Source organism: Chelonus insularis, unplaced genomic scaffold (assembly GCF_013357705.1).
Source record: "Chelonus insularis isolate UGA/USDA-ARS -01 unplaced genomic scaffold, ASM1335770v1 scaffold_714_pilon, whole genome shotgun sequence".
Lineage (NCBI taxonomy): Eukaryota > Metazoa > Arthropoda > Insecta > Hymenoptera > Braconidae > Chelonus > Chelonus insularis.
In genome coordinates, this window is record NW_023276795.1 from 677,410 (window position 1) to 702,167 (window position 24,758).

Genomic DNA, 24,758 nt, shown 5'->3' on the forward strand with positions numbered 1-24,758 from the left:
AAAAATTGTTTTGGAGTATTTATAAATGTAATTGCACCAAAGGTAAGATCTTGAAAAATAAATTGATGTTAAATTAGTTGTTGATAAATATTTCAGCTTACACTAAGAGGAAGAATAATAATTTTCTGAAGTAATGGTAATCAAACTTTTATCAAAGTCTTCAAGCCTCAAAAGTTTGCTCTCTACTTTGCCTATTACCTTCAACTTTCAAGTATTCACGAATATTTTTCTAACGAATTTTGACTATAAAATTGAACAATCCAATGCAACACTCCAGAAATAATTTTTTTATTTCACTTCAAAATTGATGGTCAAGTGGTATATTTATCATAATGTTTGTAACATAAAATTTTTGCATGATTGTTACTGAGTTTATATTTCTTTCGAACAAATGAGAACATTGTTCATTACATCAACTCATTACAACATCAACTCACTTTAGCTTGATGATTAAAAGGGTATTGCTGCCATAAAAATAAAATTTTTGCTTCTATGAGTCAAGCATATTTAAAGAAAAAAAAAAAATTAGCAATCACATTGGTTATTCTTCTCAATTTTATGCGACATATTCAAAAGGTTATAAATCAGTAATTATTTAATTTATTAACGGTACGGTTAAAGAGTCTCCTTAATAAATTACTTAATTAAAAAAGTAATAAATGTAGCGATTAATGATTAATATGAAGGAGGAAGAAGTTAGCTGGTAGCAAGTTGAATGTCCGGAAATACCTGAGAATCACGATATAACTCAAGTTAGCAGACACCATGCTTCTGTGCGTAGGCTTCTGTCATTCCTCGTCATCGTCTTATGGTTTCTACATATAAATTTGAAACAATCTTCCTCTATGTATTTTTTTTTTTATTACAGTCACGGAACACGAACGTACGACTTCCGAATAGGTACGCGAGTGGAAATTATAGCTTAATAGCATTTGATATGAATCGTTAAATTGATCACTTAAAATCTACTATAAAAGCAATGAAGAAAATGAATATTAAGTTAAAGTAATTGTTTTTTTACAATCAATTATCAATTAATATTTGCATTAATTTTAATTGGAAAACTCAAATTAGTATGTTAGATAAACACTTCAATTTGATGGTCAGAATTTCATTTAGAACTTCTATAATGTAATTAATGTTAAATAAAATTATTTGAACATTGAATTAGAAACTATAGTTTATTGTTAATAGGTCAACCCACAAGGACATTTTCCTATTAACAAAAGACATCGAAGAAGACTGAAGCTGGTCGATTAGTAAAACTGCTACTGAGATGTAATCAGCAGCTTCACTTCATGACTCATATCTCAGTCTAGACCTCTTTAACAAGGACGATCACGAGATGCCTCGATTAATCATTTTTTTACAAATTAAATTCTACATTCTATTGAGCTAAATAGTGAATTATTTTTTTTCTTTTTTTATAATGGATTAAATATTTGTTGGAAAATATTTAGAACAAGATATATATTTGACAAATGTGGTGAAATGCTAAAGATAAAAAGCTAAAAATTACCACAGGTAAATTGTTACAAAGATCTTACATTCGTGAAAAAAGATAATAACCACTAGTCAATGGCTTGAATGCTAAGCACAATTTTTTTCTTTGTTGTAAAGGCTTTGAGTACTAAAACGACCTACCCAAGTAACTTTTAGCTCCACCCTTTTTTCTATTCACTTTTTCTAGGCCTAATGAGAAATTGCATGAATGCATTATTAGTATATATTCATTAACTTTTTTAATTTATTTGAATTTTTAGCTACAAAGTAACAAATTAATACTCACAACAAGTACTATGTCTCGTTAGGGAGCGTTAAATATTAATAAAAAATTTTATTAAGCAACTAAATCATTTTATTCTTCATAGGATAGCTTTATCAGCAAAATAGTAGCTTTTAAAAAATTTTACCAAGTCATAAAACAAGCTTCTAACGGCTTTAATAAATAATATCCCAACGAAAAATTAATAGTACAAGTACTGGACATTCCGTAATTATTTTTTTTTCTTTTCATTCGTATCTACATTGTAAATAGACGAATGTAAGCAATAATATTGGTGATGTTAAAGAAAAACCTTCGTGCAATGTCATTCAAATAGGATATAATAACCAACTAGTTATAACGAAATTATTATTTATTTTTAAAAATTTAATAATCGAGTATTTATTTAATTACATAAGAAAATAAAAATAAATTTCTATATTATATTTGCTTTTGATTATCTTAAACTCGTTGGAGAATGTATAGCAAATTCTTCGATAAATTTTTTGTTTTTCCAACTGTTATGTGAAAGTTGCAATTCTGAGCAGCAATAAAGCAAAAAAAGATCATAAATTTTTGCACTTAATAAAACGTAGATACTAAACTCTATTCAATCCTCGATAAATCTTCAATGAATAAATTGATAATATAACAATCGAAACGTTATTTAGGTATTAAAAGATTAACTTTGATTCATTGCAACACTGAATAACTTGTCGAAACTCAAGCAAGTGAATAATTCTCAGGAGCAATCAACAAATGAAATTACAGGGAAATAGAATTGAAATTTATTCATCTGTATATAAAAGAATTATTAGTAATAAACCATAACTAATAGATCGGAATTTTTTTAATTAAGAAAAATAGATCTAGTTCTTTTGTGCTAGTTGTCTTGATTAACTTCCTCGAGAATACAAAAGATTAATCAACGACAGGATAGGAGGAGATACATCCTCGACTTGATTATATTACTTAGTGATTATAAAAGTTGCAGGTGCAGCATTTTATGTAACACAACTCGTATAATCTCTCGTAAGTGAAGATAAGAAAAGAGTAGAGATACAAAAAAGGCGCTAAAGAAATATGGCCGCTAGCTGCTGTCAAAGTCCTTCGGGATAAAGGCAGAGTAGGTCCATTGACCTCCAGCAAATTTAGGACGAAGGATCGATAATTGTGATTCTCAAGAGATAAGTCTCTAATTGAGAGGAAAATTCATCAAGTACTTACGTTTATTACTTTTCCCTTGACGTTGAAGAAGCAGAAATTTTACTCGAATGTTTTTGTTTTTTTTTTCTTTTACTGCCAACAATTGTAAAAAGGAGATGTAACGTGGGTTACTATAGAATTCGAAGAAACACTTCACTATGTTCACAAGTAGTTGTTGGAAAATATACTGATGTTATTCTAAAATAAAACACGTACTTTAATTTTTGATAAGCTACTTTGATTACTATAAATCATACTAAGTTTTAGAGCACTTATAGAATAACTTTATCAAGATAAACTCACTCCATAAATTACGAATTTGATCACGAGCAATCAGTTGTCGTAAACACTCGGCGCCATATTTGAATTAAGACTGTTGATAACAAAATATGTGACTGTGTAGTTCACAATAAATTTATAGATGGATCTAAATGACCATTAACGGTGTTGATAATTTATCAGCGAATCAAAATGACCCTGTAATATCGGCACATTCATCATTTTAGTTCGTCTAGCAAACATTGGAACCATTCGGCACTACTTTCTTTGTCCTTTCGACTCGCGCCCTCTGAGTTTTCATTAGATTGATTCTAATCACTAAAAAAAGGCGGTTAAAACACGCGTTGAAGAGAAACAAAAAGTCCTCGTTATATTCAATTTGTAGATCTTTCGATTAAAGTCATAAAGCCAGTATGTTTGGAAAAGAAGCATTGAAGCTTATAACAGAGCTAGAGTTATCTGATGATATAAAACCATTCAATGTAAGTATTATTCAACGTACTTATTACACGGTAAACTGTGTTGTTTACCTATACATGCATCACTGATAACCTGTGATAAACAATCTTGCGGTCTGAAAATTCGTATAACACTTTTTTAGGAGACTCTAGTCCGTCAAGTCATTGATGAAATGCATGTTCTTTATGACGCCAACCTGGAAGATGTGTAGGTATTTTTTAATTTTGCTTATTTGTTCACCAATGTTTTTTTTTAATCAAACCTACTGATTACAGAAATGCCACAGTTTCAGGAACAGAGAGCTCGATAGCTCGTCATATGTCTGTTCAGTTGAGACATGCAGCTTTAAATCGTAATAAACGTTGTCTGTTAGCTTATGTTTTCAATAGAATGAGAAGACTGAGACAAGCAAGATGGGAATTCGGTAGCATCTTACCTCCAGAGATTAGTGCGAGCATGTTGAATCTTGAAACTCAGTGGTTTCAAGCTTACAATAAATCTCTTGCCACATATATGAGGTCTATTGGTGATAATCAAGGATTAAATCTTACTGTGGACATGGTTCCACCTAAATCATTATACATTGAGGTAAATGATGGTTTCATACTTAGATAATGAATGAACTTGATCCACTTGAATAAAAAAAATACATTCTTATATTACAGGTCAGATGTCTTGTCGACTATGGGAAATTTGAGTTAGATGATGGTCAGGTGATTTTCCTGAAAAAGAATACTCATCATCTCTTGCCTCGAGCTCAGTGTGAACCTCTCATAAGACAAGGCGTTTTAGAACATGTTAACTCCTAATTCATATAAATAAAAGGTATGTAAAAGAAATCGGTTGAATAACAATTTTATAATTATAAGTATACGAAGTATATTGTGAAATAGTAAAGAATTATAAAGTATTCTGTACGGGAGAAATCGCCAATTAGAGATGCATAATAACAATAGATTATTTAATTAAGAGGATAAGTAACATAATCATAATCTCTTTCGCTAACAATTATAATTACTACCAATTATTTCAAGTATATTTATACATAAGAGTTTCTTAAATTGTCTCTTAATAATAATTAAATGCTAAAATAAATATATGGGTATTGTTTATTGTATAAATGACAAGCTCATACAAATGTTAATCATGAGACTAAGTAGGTTCTTACATTATCGAATAATAAATAAGGAAAAATGCTTGATAATATTAATCATAATTATGAAAATAATACAGGGAAATTATGAACAATAATCACAAATGAAAGGAATGTATACATTTTTTGTTATTGAATATAAAAATCTTATATAACTGAAGAGTGAAATATTATAATTATGAAAAACGTTTTTAATTAAAAATGGACTCCATTGTTATCTGATAATGATATTAAATGTATGCCAAAAGTACACACACTGAATAACAGTATACTCGAAATTGATCTATAATACTAGAATAAATAAGTTTTTACTAAATTGTGCAGTTTATAAATATTTTAAAAGTCCAAAAAAAAAGTAAATTCTCATGATAAAAGTAATAATTTTTTTTATAAAAAATATTACTTAGAAAATATATTTTATGTACCTTTTTTTAAAAAGTTTCTATAAAAATATTCGATGTAATAGCTGTAAACTTTCTTTTTATCTCATATACTGCACGTTTTCTATCAACTGGCAAGAATTTTCTTTAATCATTTGCTTCCTTTCTAGACCTAATTACAATCTCGACAATATTCAATTATTTACCATTTTTCTATTGATCGATAATCTCGGTATTTATCGAATGGAATTAAAATAAAAATTAATTCCAAAGTTATTATTGGCAAGCTTGCCTAATTGATTGGTCATTGCTGTATCACAGCTAATGATTAAATTCTAATGATTTATTTCAGTATAAATAATTTTTCGGTTCTTCTGTAGGTTGGCCACATATTCCATGATACTGCTTGGTAACGAGACTTCGACTGCGGCAGTTCTCAATCTCCAAGAAGCACTCATTACTGTAAGTCATACCATCAGTGCCACATACTGGATCATAGTAAGGCGGACAAATTTTCTGACAGCCACGGAAGAGGAATCCCTGGACGCAACGTTTCATGGGAACGACGTAGACATGTTTTCTAAAATGAAACTTTCTCACGTGAGCAGTGTTGTCTTGGTTTTAAATTTTAATATGAGGAGATAGAACAATCTCAAATGGTCATGCATCTCACCCGCAATTGTCTCTCTTCATCTCACACTCGTTGCGATAAAGTTTGTTGTCAGAACCGCAGACAAACTGCCGTTCTCCGCTGCATATCTGATTGCAAAGTGCAGTTGTACGGCAATGTTGGGCTGGCACGGAAACCACCCTCTGACCACAAGTATCTCGTCGGAGATGACACAACGATCTAAGTATGATAAACAAAAAGCAAAACATTCAAAAATCTTAAGTACATTATCTCGAATCTTGTATAACGCTTTTTTTGCTTATCAGTAATCAGTTACGTTTAAATTTATAATTTCCAACCAGCAAAAAAAACCTCAGAGGTACCTAAGGCCATAAATCTTCCTCAACGTCTCGGCATTTTAATCAATCTTCAATAATATCTTCCACTTACCGGTAAACGTTTCCGTCACTACCGCAAACAGGTTCTTCAGGCTCATTGCTGCAATCCTCCGGACAATTCTCAGTCTCTTTCAAGGTCGTACATTCGCCTACGTGTGCAAGTTGTATTCCTTTCCTGAATACAAAATTTCGTTGATAAGATAAATCTTTTACTATTAAATATTTATTTATTTATTTTCTCATCGGTTTTTTTTTATTTCACTTACATGCAAATTGCAACGTTTAGATGGCACTGATTAGGATAAGTGCTCGCATCACTGCCGCAAACTGGGTCAACATCGTTACCACACTTTTGAAGTAGTTTAGAGCATTTAAGGACTCTCGCTTTACATTTGTCGAAATCTACAACTGTAATTTTCCGTCTTGATTGCCTAAAAAAATAAATATATTTTTTTATTAAAATTTAGAAAGTATTAAATAAATATTTTTGAAAACAATAAAATATACAGTTGATAATACTCATTAGAATCCCTTTAAGATCTACAATCATAGAAAATTACAATACAAATTATAAGATGAAATTGATTCTGGAGAAAATGCTTTTCTATAGAATTATTTTCTGTAAAGTAATTTCTTCCAACGAAGATGATTATGAAATATTTTAAACCAATTATTTAAAAAAAATATGTAATTGTACTTTACTGTTTTGTGCTCATATACTTTACAAACATAACAAGTATCTATTTATAAAAATTAGTGACTGTAATATTTTTTCAAAATTACAACTTAAATTTTTAGTCAGTATTTACAGTATGATACAATGGAATCTTACCCACAATTGAGCATTTTCATTTCACATTCATTCTTGTAAATACTTCCGTCCGATCCACAAACTTGCACTTCAGGCTCTTCTTTGCAGTCCAGTGGACAAGCTGTAGCAAGACTTCCAGAAGTTCTTTCTCGAGAAACGCAGAATGACATTGGTACTTCGAATACGTGTTTACTGAAAAAGTAAATAAATGTAAAAAAAAATGAACCTAAGAGTCGTTAAAAATGTACGTTACTTTACTAATGATAATTAACATTATTAAGGTTGTTGACTCGGCTTTAATTCTTTTTTTTTTTTTGCAGCAGTAGCAGCAGCTTAAACCCACGATCAAGACTTGAGTTAACGACACTGTCGTTAGGGATCTCATGAATTATTCAGTCATTTCGGATTAGAGAAGAGAAAGAGAAACGAGGGATGTTTAAGAGAAGGTAAAAATGATGTATTAAATATTCTTTTGAATGACCATTACTGTCACTATTACGGTTGATAATGAATATGAAAATAAAACAAATCTCGTAATGGATATCGTGTAAATTAAATATCAAAGTTTCATTAATATTTTTATATTGGAGATAATTTTTTCATAATAGCTGTTTTATCAGTTTATGCATTTTAAACATCCGCAAAAACTATTTTTGACATATTTTTTATAGCCTCAAGGTGTTTGTAAATTTTTTACACAGCTCTTTCAATTACTTATTGAAAGAGCTTTGAAAATGAGTCGATGTTTGTCTGAATGATAATTAATTCATTACAAGCATTCACATGAAAGATAAAAAAGAATTAAAGAGGAAAGTGTACTTTACTTATTTCTTCAAACAAAAAAACTACAATCTACTGTGAATTTTAAAAAAGAATTGATTGGTTATTTTTAGCCGTTGTAAAATTGTCTTTGTTATGTCTATGTTAATTATTACCCGCAGTTTTTCGCTCGCATTTTGCAAGTGTTGGCGTACAAAACTCCATCACTGCCACAAGCTGGCTTGGCACCTCGCCAACACGTTTCTCGGCAATGTCTAGTTGTTTGACAGTGCTTTTTGTTCGTCCTCACTACGCCTTGCCTGTAAAATAAATTTTGTTTAAACCATATATGTAAAGATAAAACTGAGTTTAAATTAAAATATTAATTAAATTGAGTGAAACATCACTGTTATTAATTACTCACAGGAGAATTGTTTGAAATTATTTTGAATTGGGGATTTTTTTTTCATTTTATCATTGAGTTGACTGAAGAATAAATCGATTAATAAACATGCTCTTTAATTGGGCTGATTTGATAAATATTAATTCATCTACAATATTTTTATTTATCAAATGGAATAAATAAATTTGAAATATGATAAGTTTAAAAAATGTTCTTAATATTGAATTAATGTATAGAAACGTATGTGACAGAAAAGTTTTGATAAGTTGTTTCAAAGAAAGGCTTAAAAATTCCAGAAAGGATTCTTGGCAAATACATGCGGAGGCTTACTCAAGTAATATAAATACGATAAGATAATCTGAAAATCCCACGTTTTAATATCATAAATATTTTTTTTCTATGAAATTATTATATCATATGTATTTTTTGTTGAAATAATCGAGAACAAGTCTGATATACCGACATAGCTAATAATATTTTTCATACAGTACATTGATTTATTTATATATAACTGACAAGCATGAGGCTTAAGAAAAAATTCAAATTAAAATTAGATACAATAAAAAACAGCGAAAGCTATAAGTAGCAATGATATAAAATTAACTCTAATAAGATGATTCTTAACATAGTATATTAAACCAAAAAAAAATTTTTTCAACTGAAGTCTAAAATTATTTCTCATCTAATGAAAAAAAAATAATTAGGCTCAATGTCTGAAAAAAATCACACAGATAGTAATTATTATGATCTGGTACGATTATACTTTAATTTTTTTCAGGGTCTAGTACTGTCAACGGTTCTACATTGAGAATCAACAAATCATCCGTCTACTGAGTTACTCAGTGATAATTAGAGTGTTCCAAGTCAACGGTACCAGTATTTATTTCTTGGGTTTTTTAAGATGAATGTCAACTATTCTATGCGGATATGACCTCGGATTGTGGTAAAGCCAACTACGATTCAACATTTAGAGTTATTCTCTCTTTGTGTTCGTCGTTGGATTCTGCTGAAAGACAAGAGTGAGAATCTACCTGCAAGTGAGAAGTTTCATCTGACATGTGGACTTGTAGACGTTTCCATCGCTTCCGCAAACCGGTCCGTCTAGAGGCGCAAAGTCACAAGATACTGGACAGTTTTCTCGATGAGCTGAGATGTTATTGCACGGTCCAAGGTGAGATAGTTCGATTCCTACCCTGCATATTTCTACCCGTAACATGCATTTATTTAAGTAAGTGCGACCATCAGTGCCACAAACTGGGTCTTGATCAGCTGGACAACGATGCTCGCACTTGCTTCCGGATGATCTTAAGCAGGCAGTCTTGTCAGTTGCGACAGTAACTCCTGTAATAAATACATTTTATTATTAGCGATTATAATTATTATATTAGTTACAATGAGGGGAAGATGTTTATGAAGTTTTTTATTTAATGATGGTAGATGAATGAATTGTTTAGATGCCGCTAAACATAATTTTTTCCTTCATAAATTCAATAACTTTACGTCATTAACATCTTCCGGTAGAGATTTGTTTCTTCATAAGTTAGAGGGCCATGCAATAATTCTAATTATGAGGCTTTTAAATAGCATGACTACTACAGTTGCCTTAGTACTACTATGATCATTTGTCTCTTATACCTTTTCCGCACATCTTCTTCCGCATTTCGCACTGAGAAGCGTATATAACTCCGTCACTACCGCATACTGGCTCTCCGCCAATTGGACATATCCGTGGACACGCGCCTCCTACCAGTTCTGTGAACATAATTCATAACGCATGCCATTAATAACTTCTAAATTTTCAGCTTAATTACTCGTTAACTTATTCAGATTTAATTAAAATTAGTTGGACGAGAATTTAATTTTTTTCATACTAAATTGGAATATTATTAGAACATCATAAGGTGAATGTACTGGCTCTTAATAGGGATTAATAAAACTTGGCAAAATTTTTGATTTTATTAATTAAAATCTTCAACTGGAATGTCAACTGATATGATATCTTTTATTTTTAAACACAAAGATTTTGCAGTGAAATTACCATAATCAATGCCAAAGTCTCTCATGTAGAAAAACCATAATCTTCAGGCCGTTACAATTTAGAGATAAATATTAATCTTGATGATGCCCATTTAGCCATTTAGACATTCCCTATTTATTTAAGTATTAAACGTATCCTGAATTATTACGTAAAAGATATAGATTTTGTAGTAATAATAATTGCTTCCGCTATCAAGAAAGATCTATAAATAAAAGGGTACACACATGCCCTTACACTGTACGATATTGGTCTCGGTCCAGCGATTCTCAGGTCAACAGCACTTATGGATTTACAACTCTCTACTTTCTTCGTTAAAAATTAACAAGAAATAAAACCATGACTAACAGTTATTGCTACTCCTATAGATAACAAGAACGCAAAAGAACAGATCAAAGACTGCATCACCAAAGATATTTAGAACTAAAGGAAAAGTAAATGAAATAGCAACATAAAAGAAGAAATGATAAGAGAGGAAGAGTAAGAAATAAATACGAGAAATAAAGTAACAAGGTATAGAACTGGTGCCGTTATAATCGTATACAAAAAGTATTCTCAGTTGTTCTGATTTATTCCAATCATTAGTGATACTACTGTCGAATTAACAGTAATTGATTTCTTTACGCAAAACCCATTGATCACGTTCTACAAATTAATTAGGTAATGATTAATACAGGTTACGTGTTTATCAAGTACATTAATACTCATATTTGTAATTAAATTTCAACGTCTATATAATCACTCTGTTATTAGTTTATTAATGCCCTTAGATATACCGAATCAATATCATATAAATTTTTTCTATGTAATTGAATATTACTTTCATTTTATTAATTATATGAATATGAACGACTAACTGAATCACCAACCTATCAATTTAAAAAGTTATCACTTTTTCCATTAGTAAAGATCAAAAAAAATTTAGAAAAAAATTGTCTACATAATCATTCAACAGAACAGTTACATAAATACATATTCGATGTAGAATTTCAAATGATACAGCTTCTATTATAAGTATTGTGATTAAGCATTCGCAAATGATAGCTAATATCAGTGGTATGCTGTCACGGACGTAGATAATTTTGAATTCCACTTCGTATCGAAGACCAGTTATTCTTGTATTATTGTTTTAATCAATTATCTAAGATTCACTTAATTCCAACATAATAATAAAAACATTGTAATGAAGATAACATACACAATAATATGTTGTTATTATTTTTATTTAATGTTATCAGAAAGTGAAGTGTATTTTCGTGATATCTCAATTTAATTGTTGGACTATTATCGAGTCATCAGCAGTAACATTAAATCTTGAGAACATAGGAGATTTTATTTCTATTCTAATTTTAAATATAAGACCAGTTATATTCGTATTATCATCTTAATCGTAGCATTACAGACAATTTAGAGTTAGTATGATGATAAAGATATTGCACTGATATTTATGCAAATGTTATTGAACAAATTCGTGTCAACTATCAAATGGTGCGATATTATCTACATATTATAACTTTTCCGCCTATCGGATAAATAGTTTGAAAAATTTCCTGAAGTAGCTAATGAGTGTTAAATGATTTCTCTTAGAGCACAACAGTTATTTATTAATAGTGTAGAATTATGAGAACAATTAATGTAAATTCTATTTTTAATCTTATTTCATTTATTCATATCTATAACTAGGCCAATTAAACTATATTATTTTCATGATTACCATGGCTGAAAATGATGAAGGTTTAACATAGTGATCGAGATATTATCCTAGATTTAATTGGAATATATAAAACACAAAATAGCACGATAGCTGGTGCATGAACATACGAGATATCTTAATTAAATTCCTTCTGACGTTTCTTCCTCGATATACTATATGTATGTATCCCATTCAACTTGGTTTTTCACGAGAGACCTTAGGGATTATAAAGTCAGCATTAAAGTAACTGAGAACGAGTGTGAAAACGAGAGACTTGTTTTTAAGGATGGGTTCTGGTAATGACCACCATCTCATTCCGATCCTGCAATAAAATGATTTTTCTAGAATTTTTTTTCTCTAAAATTCTTCCCGAATCAGATCGTATTATCGCCATGAGCATGAAATAAATTTGTCAGAGACTTGAACGATCGATTATCGTTCTTTTTAATGACGCAAATAAAGGGAAGGAATGAGATGAGGGCTGAACAAAAAGCAAATAAAATGAATCAATTATATGTACAATAACCATCACTGTTCCAGAGCGAATCGTGCTTTCTCCTGCTGCTGCACCATGTTCATCATGGATCCACAATACAACCAATGCATTTAACGGACTCAACAAGGGTCGCTGAACCTCCCACCCGAGCCGCCAAAGTTAGCTTTTTCCACGAAGTTAATTTTTTTCTCTCGTCTTGTTTCTGGAGTGTATAATGAGGATGTACGAGCACAAAGGATGCATTAAAGAAAGATTCAATCGTATGATACAAGGGTCAGCGAACTTAAAAGAATCTTGTGCACATTCGAATTATACCCAAAAGAAGGTGGATCCTTGCTTTGCTCCCTTTTTTTTCAATCAGCCAGTTTGATAGATTCAAAAAGGGAGTGCCTGACCAAGACCAAAAGAAAATAAGCATCTGGATGTTGTTTTTGCCTGGACGTTCAAACTGATGTGGTGGAGAACATCAGCAGAACATTAACAGTAGCCTGGAGGAAAAAGAGAGCCCGCACGAGCAATCGTATAAGCAAACTGATGAACAAGTTAAAGAGAAATGCATATCATGTGTTTGAGGCACAGCCCACTATACATTGTATAGCTTAGATTCGTGGCTGATAGTAATCACTTGACCGCAGGCTTATATGCTTCTGATCAAGTTATCGATTCATCGATCGGTATAACGATTTGTGGAACGCTATTCCAGAGGCGGACTGTAGTGACTCGGCAAGTCGACAAATTGCCAGTGATCATCTACTCGTTTCTTTTGTAAAATAACTGTTTCAATTGTTATCTGCGAATAATAAATTCATCAAATAAATCATGATTTTGAAATATTTCAAAGTCAATGACTGAATAAGACACTTTTTAAATACCTCTAAAGCTGATAAGTAACTTGAGATTTAATTGAATCATCCAGATAATAATCCAAGGAATGTCTAACCTTGGACATCGATTGTATTAAACGTAGCTGAAAATGATACAGCTCTTACAAAAACCTCTAGACTTGTTTTAAAATTAAGTTCTATGTTTCAATTAATTGCAAGCACTCCGGCGACACCACATGTGGTTGAACTAGTCATCAACGTTCCACGGGTGCTGAGCTATCGGCAAAACCGATCTCATTTCCTTGTTACTTGTTTCTCGTTTGTATTGTCCCGCTATATAATGTAAGAAAGGACGTGCAGGGACCGTATGATGCTGGAATAGCAAGTAATGATAGTTAGTTTCTTGTTTTCTATTATTAAACTCCTATTTTAATCCAATTGATTTAGATAGAGTAGTTATGAGGCTTAAGTTAATCCTTTCATAAAAATCTTTCCTACCAAGATACTTGAATTATCAATTTATTTATTCATGCAGAGATTTAATTAATTTATCAATCGTCTCCATGAATAATTGAATAATTAATCACATTAATTAGCTGATGGATGAGACTAATTAAAAAGCTGTTTTGTTTATTATTTAATAATTTTAATTCCAATTTTTTTAGATACTCAGCAGCCTTTCAACGATCATTAATAACAGTTGGACAGGATCTAAAGAAGAGGAAGAAGTTATTTTAATTGCTTTGAGAATCGAATGTGGAGTTGGTAAAATTTTGAATGAAATCCATTAAAAGAACGAGAGTAATGTCAATCAGAAAGAAAGTTTAGAAAAATGTAATTTTCTCGATCGAACTCATTAAACTTTAAATCTAGAAAGTTTTTAAGTTTTCAATTTTCTGTGTCAGAGCTCTGGTTAAAAAAAACAATGACAAAGTATTTTTTCTGAACTCAATTACTATCCAAAAAAATATTTGAATAAGGAAATTTTACAGTTGACCTTTAAAGCCATAAAACAACTAATCATCATTATTTAAATAATACAAAAAAATACCAATTATTTTTAGAAAATATTTACTTTCATCATTGCAAATAGAACTTTTAACTGAAAATGGCTTTAGAAGGACATCAATTTAATGAGCTGTACTTTGGCATATTTGGAATGAGAAAGCCAATTAAGAAAAGTAAATAATTGGATATTTTTCGTGACAATACGAGGTAAATAATAAAATAATATTGTTGATCCAAATAAAATAATTCTATCGAAATTATCAGAATTAACGGTATATCTTTGTATATTGTGGAATGAATGAGTTTGGGTATAAGTTGTGTGTGGAATGTATGTCAACTAGGGCGTTTGCAAGAGAGCAATCGAAGAGAGCGAGTGGTAAGTCGACTTTAAGTCGAGCCGAATCCCGTCCCATAAATCGTTGTGATCGGTTAAGTGGTAAGTGGAGTACTGGGGCGAAAAACTACCTCCCAGACTGAGTATGCCTTAAGTATGGTCTTTTCTATAACTTCCTCAGCATACTAGCTTCAGAGAGCTCTGTTGATCCGTTAGATCGGAGAACGTTCAATCGAGTTTCGCACACTGCGTTATTTTTATGTTCTAACAAGATTCTTTGTGAGCTGTAATAATATTTAGCTTTATAGCTAAATTACCCATATGGTTTATGATATTTCATGTATTCATTTTTTATCTAAAGGCCAAAGGTAATTGAGTCCTTGATGATTTGGCCGTTCAAAAATTTGTATTGAAGAGGTTTCTTGCGTTTCGCTTACCACTGTGCGTTGCTCTGAACGGTTTGAATATACAGTTATTTAAATTGACCACATCGGGCTACGAAAACTCACACATCTAGATATGAATACGAGATCTTTCGTGCGTGTAATTTTGAAGCTAGGCAATCGTGCAATGAATTTTCAGTGACCCTATAAATCGCCGGATGAATTCAAAACAACTTTTTACGGCGAAAAAAGTGCATAAAAAAACGATTTTCATTAAAGCCCTCTTTAACCATCAACCCACAAAAAATGGAGAAAAAAATAAATTTACATATTCCCTGGTAATACTAACAGATATTTATAAAATTCAATTTTATTTTTTAGATAAGAATTTAATTTCAATTTCAAATAATCGCTGAGAATGGTCTTGATGATGTTTCGGTAAATATTGTTTTTAATCAATATGTAAAAAGTTTCATTACGAATATTTTCAAACTAGTATGTAGATACATGGCTTTATAAAACCAAGTATAATGGAATATCTAACGAGTTTAAATTGCAAGAAAAATGATATTGAATAATGCAAATTCCCTTCTAAGGATAAAATATGTAATCCTATATCAATTTCCAATAAGAGAATATGTGATTGAATTATTTACATAGAAATATTGACTGAGTTTAAAGTTAAGCCGTAAATCCAACGGTATTCATTTTAACTATTTATACACAGATAACTACACATGAGATTCAATAAATTTATTGAAAAATATTTACCTTTTGCTTGCTTTTTCCAATAAATACCTCGGATATTTTAATTTATTTTTCTCATGTTTCAAATATTTATAATAAAAACACCAAATAACTAAAATTTCCGTAGCACAAAAAAATCGCAACTGCAGATGAACAAATAATTCGAATAAATGATAAATATTTTCAGCATGACCTTTTAGATTGCTATGATCAAATCATTCGCTGTTTTGGGCATAACAATGATGTAAATTACACCGTTAAACCGTAAGAATGGATTAAATAAACAATTTACAAGAATGTCAGAATGTAAGTTTAAGTGACGATACAGAGCAATAGGTAATAAATCAGACTAAAATCCTCAGCACGTACATACAATTGATTGAACAAAGCGTGAATGCATCGGAATTGGAATTACAGGATAATGTAAAAACGTGCCAATACAATGAAGCACTATGCGCCAGCGAAAACATTGAATTCAAAATGATTCAATAAAATCTAACAAGAGAATATGGAGAAAGCTCATAATAAACTCTCAACAACGATAGTCTTCAACACCCTTTCGATAGAGAGTTAATACTCTTGGACAGTGGTAATGATAGCTCACCACTGACGACGATGGCCTCGACCTTACCTCTATACCTACTTTACGAGCATACAGATGCCTAGGGCTACAAACAGCTCACATCATTTCTGCTCAAGTACACTTAGCTTGATTCGCCATAGACAAGCTTGATATGGGTTATTAGGTACACGACACAATTAATCTCTGGTTTCTCTTTCAAGGCCGCTTTTCACCTAGGAAAGCCTCAACATCTTCAAGCCTCTTCCTCATCGTCTTCATCTTCTATTTTGCTACTTTCTCGGTGCAATCATTACTAGTCATTCACTCAACATTAAACCACTCCCAAGAAAAGATAGAAATCGGATGAGAATCGTTAAATGATAAAGAAAAGTTGAAGTTTAAGATAAATATTATTTGTACTTGTTTTGAATGTTAAAATAACATAAGAAAGTTTCTCATAAATAAACTAATTTTTATATCAATTGAACCATAGATACTAAATTCCATTATTTTTTATCACATTTGCATTTATAAGCTAGAGAAAAAATCCGTTATCTTTTCGATAATTTTTTCAATTTAATTATTAATATACCGTTAAAATGAACATCAGTTTATTCATAAACATTTCGTTTTATCAATAAAAATTCTTCTATGTACTTAAAAAATTAACACTATTCATAATAACATACCACCCAGAGTCGTAATAATATAGTTTAAACTTTTTATAAAAACATAACAAATTCCTTTCGCATAATGATTTCCTGTCATAATTGTTACAAATGACATTTGGATAAATTAACTAGAGCACAGAATGATAAAGTGGATATTAAAATAACCAGTTGTTAAACAGTAATTTGTACACTTTTCTAATATCTACCGTGACCAATTGAAGTGCATGCAAATGCTAACAAATGATATATGTGTCTATCAGGGCTCATAAAACCATATCTGCTTCAAAGTAGATCGAATAAAAAACATAAATTGAGGTATGTACAAAAATAATAAAGCATAAATAAATAAATGAATAGAAATAATGAAAAAATATTTTCTAGGTCAGTCGTGCAGTCAACGACTGTAATTTTAACCACGGATTTCCAACTCATTAAACTCACGTGTTCGACACCAAATTAGTAAGAGAAGGAAAAGTACATCGTGCCACGTGTGTTCGTACCAGGTGAATACCACGTAATTTTCTTTAATGTAATGGCTTAAGGTAAAAATATATGATTTACGACGGATAAATGTGAGTGAGATTTAGTGGAGAAATGATTGATTGAAAAAGTTTTTGCTTTGACAAATTCGAAAGCGTGGGAAATAATTTGTGAATAGTGCTAAAAATAAAGCAATTATTCGTTTTATTTCTTAGTTGAAATTAGCGCACGTCAATTATATTAGCCTTGCTAATCGAATCCTGTATACAATGCTCTTACATGGTATACATTGCATGTTCACCATCTCTAATATCCTATCACCTTCATTAGTATGCCACAGAAGAAAGTTTGCTTCAGCATCAAATGATGATCGTACTTGATGAGAACAGAGAAACGAAGATATAATAAAAAGTAAAATGCTAGATTAAAAATTGCCTCAAGAGAAGAAGAGTGGAACTGTTGATGAAAAAGAGTGAATGAGAATGATGATGATGTTAAAAAAAAAGATTAGGTATAAGTCATTTGGAGATTTTTCGGGCTTATAACCAATTTGTGTTGTGAAAGATAGCAAAGAGAAGAATATTAACTAACGACCTAGAAGATGAATATGAGAGAGAAAAATAAAGTTAGAAATAAAAATAGATAATGAAAAGTGATGGGTTTAAGCCAGTGCTTTGATTAAAATTCAAGAGAGCAGTTTGGTCTCCGGGTCAGGGGAGTAAGTCATTTAAAGTTGCCAAGTTTTAAACAACATTGAATGCTTGAGGAAGGATTCTTCGAAGAGTTAACAAACTATGTTGACCATGACTGAGTGGCAGAAAGGAAGAAAGAAGTATATCTGAACTGTCGAGTTTGCTTGGACTTAATTTACTACATCCCACGCTAGTCTCGGTCACTCGGGCTTGGACTCAACAACAAAATAAGATGATTGATCGTGTCAACACAACAACGCTTGAGCGTAGATGAAAAGATCATTTCGGTGATCATGGCTCGTTGGATTGCATTGAAGTGTAGATTGGTGAAAGGAAGATAAAAATTTAATTTGACATGATGACATCGTTAAAAATCTAATATGCATCTATTGATCTCTAAATTAAAACATTTAAATTACCATAAAGAATTAAATGAATATTCTATGATATCATTCTCCGATTTCTAATTTAACACAAATATTCATCAATGCTCATACATTAATGAATTTTAAAATTGCTATTCACAAAAAACAGACGAAAAAAACTGAACAAAAAATTTGACTGAAACACAGTTTACTTATGAAGAAAAAATTTCTTAAATTTAAATTGTAAATGTGCATATTCATCCAAAAGAAAAGTGGAGTGTACTAAGTACGAACAAGGATCGAGTAGTGATAAATGAGTTACGAACATTCTTCAAATATGTAATATTAATATGCATACGTATGACAAAAATAAGAGAATATTTTTTTTTTTTGATTTTATATTTGTAAATGATACCAGCACTAGATGGTATCATTCTAAAAGTCCCCACATCAGTTAATCTGTTATCTACTATCATCCCTGTTGCTGAACATCTTTACCAACGAGGTAAAAACAAATTTTCAATGCAAATAATAATTCGAACTAGTGTTAACTAGTATCAACAATATTATCAGATAAGCTGAGCGCCAGTATCACTAATGTAACTGGATATTACTAGTATTAATCTCAGTCACTCAGCCAACTCCTTTATCCTACATCACTAAATCTCTTGTAGGATAATTTATTTTATTTCAGTGGAATTTCAGACGAGTAAAATAAGACTGAGATAGCACATTAGTAATCACTACACACGCATACCCAAGTGCTAAAGCGTCCAATGATTAATCTGGTTTACTGAAGTGCAGGCAATGAGCAATTTACATTTAAACACGAGGTAGGGCGTTGTCTTGGTCTTCGTTGCATCTGCAACAGCAGCAGTGCTAAAGTGCTGGTGGCCAAGTGTTACGACGAGAAGACCATTTTGATAGGATCTCGATCCAAGAGTGTGCGTTCCAATCGGTGTCTTTGCGCTTTTAACTCTTGCAACTGCAACAACGCGTGACGACGTCGACAACGACGACTGGTTCACCAAGGGAATGTACGAACAGATAATATCTTCTTGCCGAACACGGTCCGCATGACTATATGCCCACTGAACTCTCCTGGTTAAATAGACTAACTTGACTCTTCCTCGTTTTTTATCTCCGGTCTGCTGACCACTTTGTGTATTGTAATCGACCCAAGCATCGATGATTCTTCATTCTCTATACACATTTCATTCTTTTTTCTTCATATTCTAATGTACCTACGACTCTTTTTCTTGCTTTTAAATCATATCATGAAGACTGTATCAAGTTATAAAGACCAGACACTCTATGATTTTCTCTTTTTCGAAACTACTCATTACATTTTATGCCAAGTATAAGAAATGATAGCTTTATGTTTACGACAAATTACTTGGCTTCACCCATTCAGAACCTCAATGATATATTTTTCAAATTAGAAAATTAGCAATCCATTTAAGTAATACCTGTTTAAAATAAGAATCATTCAATTTTTTACGCTTCTTACTTATCTATCATTTTTCAGTGCTTCAGTCATTGGTGGGGAAAAAGTCCACGAAAAAAGTCATCTAATGTATGAACTATAACAAGCGCAACCAAGAGACCACAACGCGAGAAATTGAATCCCATTGCCCTTGCCACAGCACGTGCGTATTTACTAAGAAAGGGGGAAATTTAATGACCATGCATACACATCCCCAAAGCTACGATCATCTCTTACCTGAAGTACTTGGTGATAAAAACAACCGCTAAGATGAAGAGAAACAATAATATCATGATCACTCTTCTTTCTCTTCGTCACCATTTTTTTCTTTTAACTCAATTATTACTATGAGAAAAAAAAACCAAGTTATATGCCTATACTCAATGAATGTGAATTTTTCCTTCATTAATTATCTCCACGAGCTGATGAAAATTTAGATAAGAAGTTATATATACTGATGGATAATATAATTAATTTGATAACTCGTAGTTAGAGTAATGAGAAAAAAAAATTAAATTACAAATTATTCATCCTGAAATAGGTGGTTTCATTGAACAATTTTCAGGATATTCGTTCAACGATGATTTAATTACAATGTCGATGCGAAAAATGTTGAACAAACGACATTCATTTTCAGACACGCCACTCATGAAGATTTTCGATACGTTACGGATTATTAACTCGTAATAGCTTATATCGTATCCAACCGGTTTGTCGATCAATTTATCGCGTGCTCCACTAAACCTGAATCAACCTGTCTATCAGTCACTTTGTTAATTTCATTTTATGCATCTATGCTCTTTCTACCCTTGGTATTTACGCATCTCCAAGTTTTTCAATCTTTGATCCTATTCATACTACGGCTTGCTTTCCTTCTTTTACATTGTCAGATCACTTCACATGTAATAGCAAACAATCTGTCTACTTAAATTATTTGCTATCGAGTTAATAAGCAATGATTTGTACTAGTTTTATTTTTTCCACAGTTAATTTTTTTCAGAAACATTTTTTTTTCATATTCTTTTATTTTTGTTTCAGATTATTAAATGGATTATGTCCATCACATAAGAAGTAGAATGGAAGACGAAAGATAATAGAAGCATGGTTAAAATTTATGCATAGCAAAGAGAGAAAGAGGACTTTTTGATGTGGGCCCTTTGAAATTGATCTGAAATGGTGGCAGCTTCTATGGATACAGAGTACTGTACGAATCAGAGTTCAAGAATCTCGATTCAAGTGCAGTCACATGCATCAATGCACTGATTTAAATCTTATGCTCTCGAGACTTTGACAGACAAGTATACTGGCTCAGAGATTCGTTAACATTATAAAGTTTGAATATTGAAATTTCCGACGAAAATATCACTCAGTTGACTATGTGATTACCCAAAATAACATCTAATTTTTTAAGCTTAAAAAATTGAATTAAAGACATTCACTATATGTACATCAATTGAATGAACTTGGCATAAGAATAGCACAAAAATGATAATTGAATTGGCAAGAAAAATCGCGTGACACTTGAAAATGAAAATAAATTTGAACTGACCTTGAAGACAGCAGAAGAGGAAAACGGTGGCGACGATATAATAGCGCATCCTCGTAGATGAAAGATTGGCAAGTGAGTAGATGATTCACGTGGCTGAGTTCTCGAGTGATCGAGAGTGCGGAAGCCAGTCTTAAAAGACGGTTATACGGTACAAAGCAGTACACGGGTGTGATGAAAGAGCGCAAGGACGTAGAGAAAGGCGAAGAAGGAGGAGGAAACGTGCCCTCTTCGACCTCTGTCGTCCTTCGAGGTCCACGAACAACTGAGACGGTCGGAGCAACGTCGGTCTGGCTATAGCCTCCCCTTCCTACTTTCACAAGCGTGCTCTCATTTCCAGAGACTCTCCTCAGCGGACAGCAACCACACGGCCGACCATTATCATTACCATTACCAATGACGGCGACGACGATGTCCTCCTCCTCATTCGAACATAAGTCGGAGAAGTCCCACCTCAAGAGAGCTTCAACTGTTGCTAGATCAGTCTATGTCCATTTCTACCCTGTTTCTAGGCCACCTTGTAGCCGCCTGCACCTTCTCACACCTCTAACTCTCCTTCCTTCTGCCTTCATACACCTCGTTTTGCTGATTTCTTGATGCAACCGATAAGCTCCGCTTCTTGGACCTTTGTAATTTACTTTCAAATCATTTTTTTCTTACTCAATTACCCTCACTTACTTGAAGCTAAGATCCGAAACGTTAAGATGGTCTTATTGCCGCAGTTAAAAAACCATTACATTTTAAAAATTCGAAGAAATAAAACAACGTTAACGATACGTTACAAGCAATAATATACAATTTGTTATACGAGAGATACCGTTTTTTGTAACCTGTATTCACTGATTCTTTAAAATTTGGCCGAAGCTCCAGTTTATTACTCCAAACTTGCAAATTATCCACTCATCTGGAGATTGTATTATGCGTCCCTAAAGATAGTATGAACAAAATTTAAATCTTTTATTTGTTCTTCAAGTTTAATGGTAGCCATTGGAATTTATGAGCTATAAGAAAATAACGAGGACTCGGATTGACACCAAAAACATTGGAGGATTTCACCCGCTACTTGATGAGTTCTACATCTACGGACAATTTACTTGATCTTATGCATCAAGTTGAAGTCTCTCCCAGTATTTGTTAAGCTGCACATTCGACAGCGCCTTTCACCTGTTTTTCCTGACTGTAATAAATGCATCGGTTACCCAGGAATCCATCGTAAAGGAGAAGACAAATCACTGTCTGATATTTCACTGCCCTCAACAGCATGAAAACAGGTGCTATCAACTGGGAAAGTACGCCAATTTAACTAGGCTGTGTCCATTTTTATCAAGATATTTTCAATGAAAAATTTATTGAGCCAATAAATTATAAATGATATTCATTGGTAAAAAATACTAGTATGCTCATGAATGTCAAGTATAATACTCGATAAAATATTAACGCATTGAATAAACATTTTGCAGTGTCAAAGACAAGTTGGTGCAAGTCTCCGAGGTGCTCCATGTTCGTGACCATATTCAGACGATCGTAAAGTATGTGACTAGACGGGGTAAGTACATGTGCTCAATGTACGTACATATGCACACTAGATTGCATATGTGTATCGTCCATACTGATACCACCAAGAGAAGATATCATTTAAATTACGACCTAGACCTCTCTCACCTTTGCTAGTGCAGCAACCCACGGGTGAGTATCACCAAAGATAAGCACGAATTGACTACAAAAAAAAAAAGCTACTTTGGAACTTTTACGTTAGTTGGCCAGTTGCCCATTGCAAACTTCAATGTCCTCTGACCTAAAAACAACCATGTTTTTTGTAGCAATCATGACAAAAAACGAAATTGTATTGCATATAAAGTTATCTACAAAAAATAGATGCATATATGACTATCAGTTGTTGCTGATTTTTTTCATGTTGTTAAAAGCTGTGTTTTGTAACTGTGAAGAGATTCCATAAGAGTTTAATGATCGAAGCAAATTGTCGAGATGCCAAGATGTACTGCAATTGTATAGCATCATACTCGTAATTTGATTGATGCCTGGAAAAAAACTGGATTATCGAGTGACATTCAATGAGAAAAAGGGAATAAAAGAGGAAGATTTAAACATAGTGTAAGGTGCATTCTGTATTAGGATGTCTTCTTCTTGTTTGCGTTCTTAACTGTCACGTACCGTCACGCCCGCTGCATCGTGTGTGATACGAACCATTTCAGTCTTCACACTTCTTTCACGTTGTACACTAGCTATGTTGACATAATTGACGCTTATTTGATTTACTGATCAGCCTTAGAAATGCTGTCAATCTCAAGTGAACACTAACATCAACTAATTAAGTCGTAATTGAGGTAAGTAATATTACATAAATTTCCCATTTTTTCTACTTGAATAATTCCAAGAAAAAAGTTTGAGGTATGCTATAAAAAATCTCGTTTTTCATGTCGTTATTAAAGCTAATAAATTATAATTTTTCTCTTATTACTTAATATCTTAATTAACATAATAATTATGGAGCATGATTAGATTACTATAAAAAGTTCTAGCTTATTTTTTTTTACATTACTTTTATGTGTTGGTTACTATAAAATATTTCACTGCATTCAATTAATATTATCGAGATGTTAGTAGAAAAGAATGAAAAAAGGCACGTTTAGATTAAAATTCACAAGAAAAAGTTATTTAAATAAAAGAAAATATCAATAATCAAGTTCATGATTTCATTACAACACTTTCTAATGTGTAATTAAAAAGAACGGTTGAAGAATCGTGAGAAAAAAGATTGACTGCATCGAGGTCGAGCCAATGAATGAGTCCAATGGCCCGGTCTGGATACCTTTTGCGAAACTCGTGAAGACAAGTTGAAGCTTTACACGCTTCTATATTTCCGAAAGCAGGAAGTTTTTATGAATCCTTGCGGACAGATTCCTCGAGGTGTGACGTTAGTAAGACGATCTTTAAGTGTCATGTCGTTTGTACATTTACGCCTGGAGAAGTCTAAGAACTCGGTCGTCTATTGACACGCGGTTCGACACCACCGCGAGAAAGACCTCGACACTTGGACTCACTCGTTCTCTCGAACCGTTAATGCAGCCTCCTTTACTTAACTCACATCGGTGGTACCAAGACCTCACATAGTTATTTTTTTTTATTACTCTGTCATGGTTTTACGTGATTACTGTTAAAACAACTTGCTACATAGACATTCGTAATGATCTG

At 32.1% G+C, this 24,758-nt stretch overlaps 2 protein-coding genes and 1 long non-coding RNA gene across 4 annotated transcripts; 2 read left to right on the plus strand and 1 right to left on the minus strand.

Moving 5' to 3' along the window:
* Window positions 1–3,535: 3,535 nt before the first annotated feature.
* Window positions 3,536–6,752, plus strand: LOC118073900 (DNA replication complex GINS protein PSF1-like). The gene is made up of 5 exons (XM_035094690.1): window positions 3,536–3,732; window positions 3,852–3,916; window positions 3,985–4,297; window positions 4,375–4,534; window positions 5,623–6,752. The coding sequence occupies exons 1-4, from the start codon at window positions 3,664–3,666 to the stop codon at window positions 4,516–4,518; spliced, it is 591 nt and encodes a 196-aa protein (XP_034950581.1). The 5' UTR covers window positions 3,536–3,663; the 3' UTR covers window positions 4,519–4,534; window positions 5,623–6,752.
* Window positions 5,078–21,825, minus strand: LOC118073899 (serine protease inhibitor dipetalogastin). Of its 2 annotated transcripts, XM_035094689.1 has the most exons (10): window positions 10,486–10,555; window positions 10,262–10,371; window positions 9,859–9,975; window positions 9,255–9,564; window positions 7,997–8,140; window positions 7,083–7,253; window positions 6,517–6,681; window positions 6,303–6,425; window positions 5,916–6,092; window positions 5,078–5,822 (listed from the first exon to the last, which is right to left on the minus strand). In XM_035094689.1, the coding sequence occupies exons 2-10, from the start codon at window positions 10,284–10,286 to the stop codon at window positions 5,591–5,593; spliced, it is 1,464 nt and encodes a 487-aa protein (XP_034950580.1). In that variant the 5' UTR covers window positions 10,287–10,371; window positions 10,486–10,555; the 3' UTR covers window positions 5,078–5,590. The 2 variants fall into 2 exon arrangements, with proteins under 2 accessions (XP_034950580.1, XP_034950578.1); XM_035094687.1 differs by lacking the exons at window positions 10,262–10,371; window positions 10,486–10,555 and adding an exon at window positions 21,549–21,825.
* On the plus strand, window positions 7,166–15,676 carry LOC118073901 (uncharacterized). The gene is made up of 4 exons (XR_004691149.1): window positions 7,166–7,305; window positions 7,382–7,507; window positions 9,002–9,394; window positions 13,937–15,676. It is a non-coding gene; the product is annotated as an uncharacterized lncRNA (long non-coding RNA).
* Window positions 21,826–24,758: the final 2,933 nt, after the last annotated feature.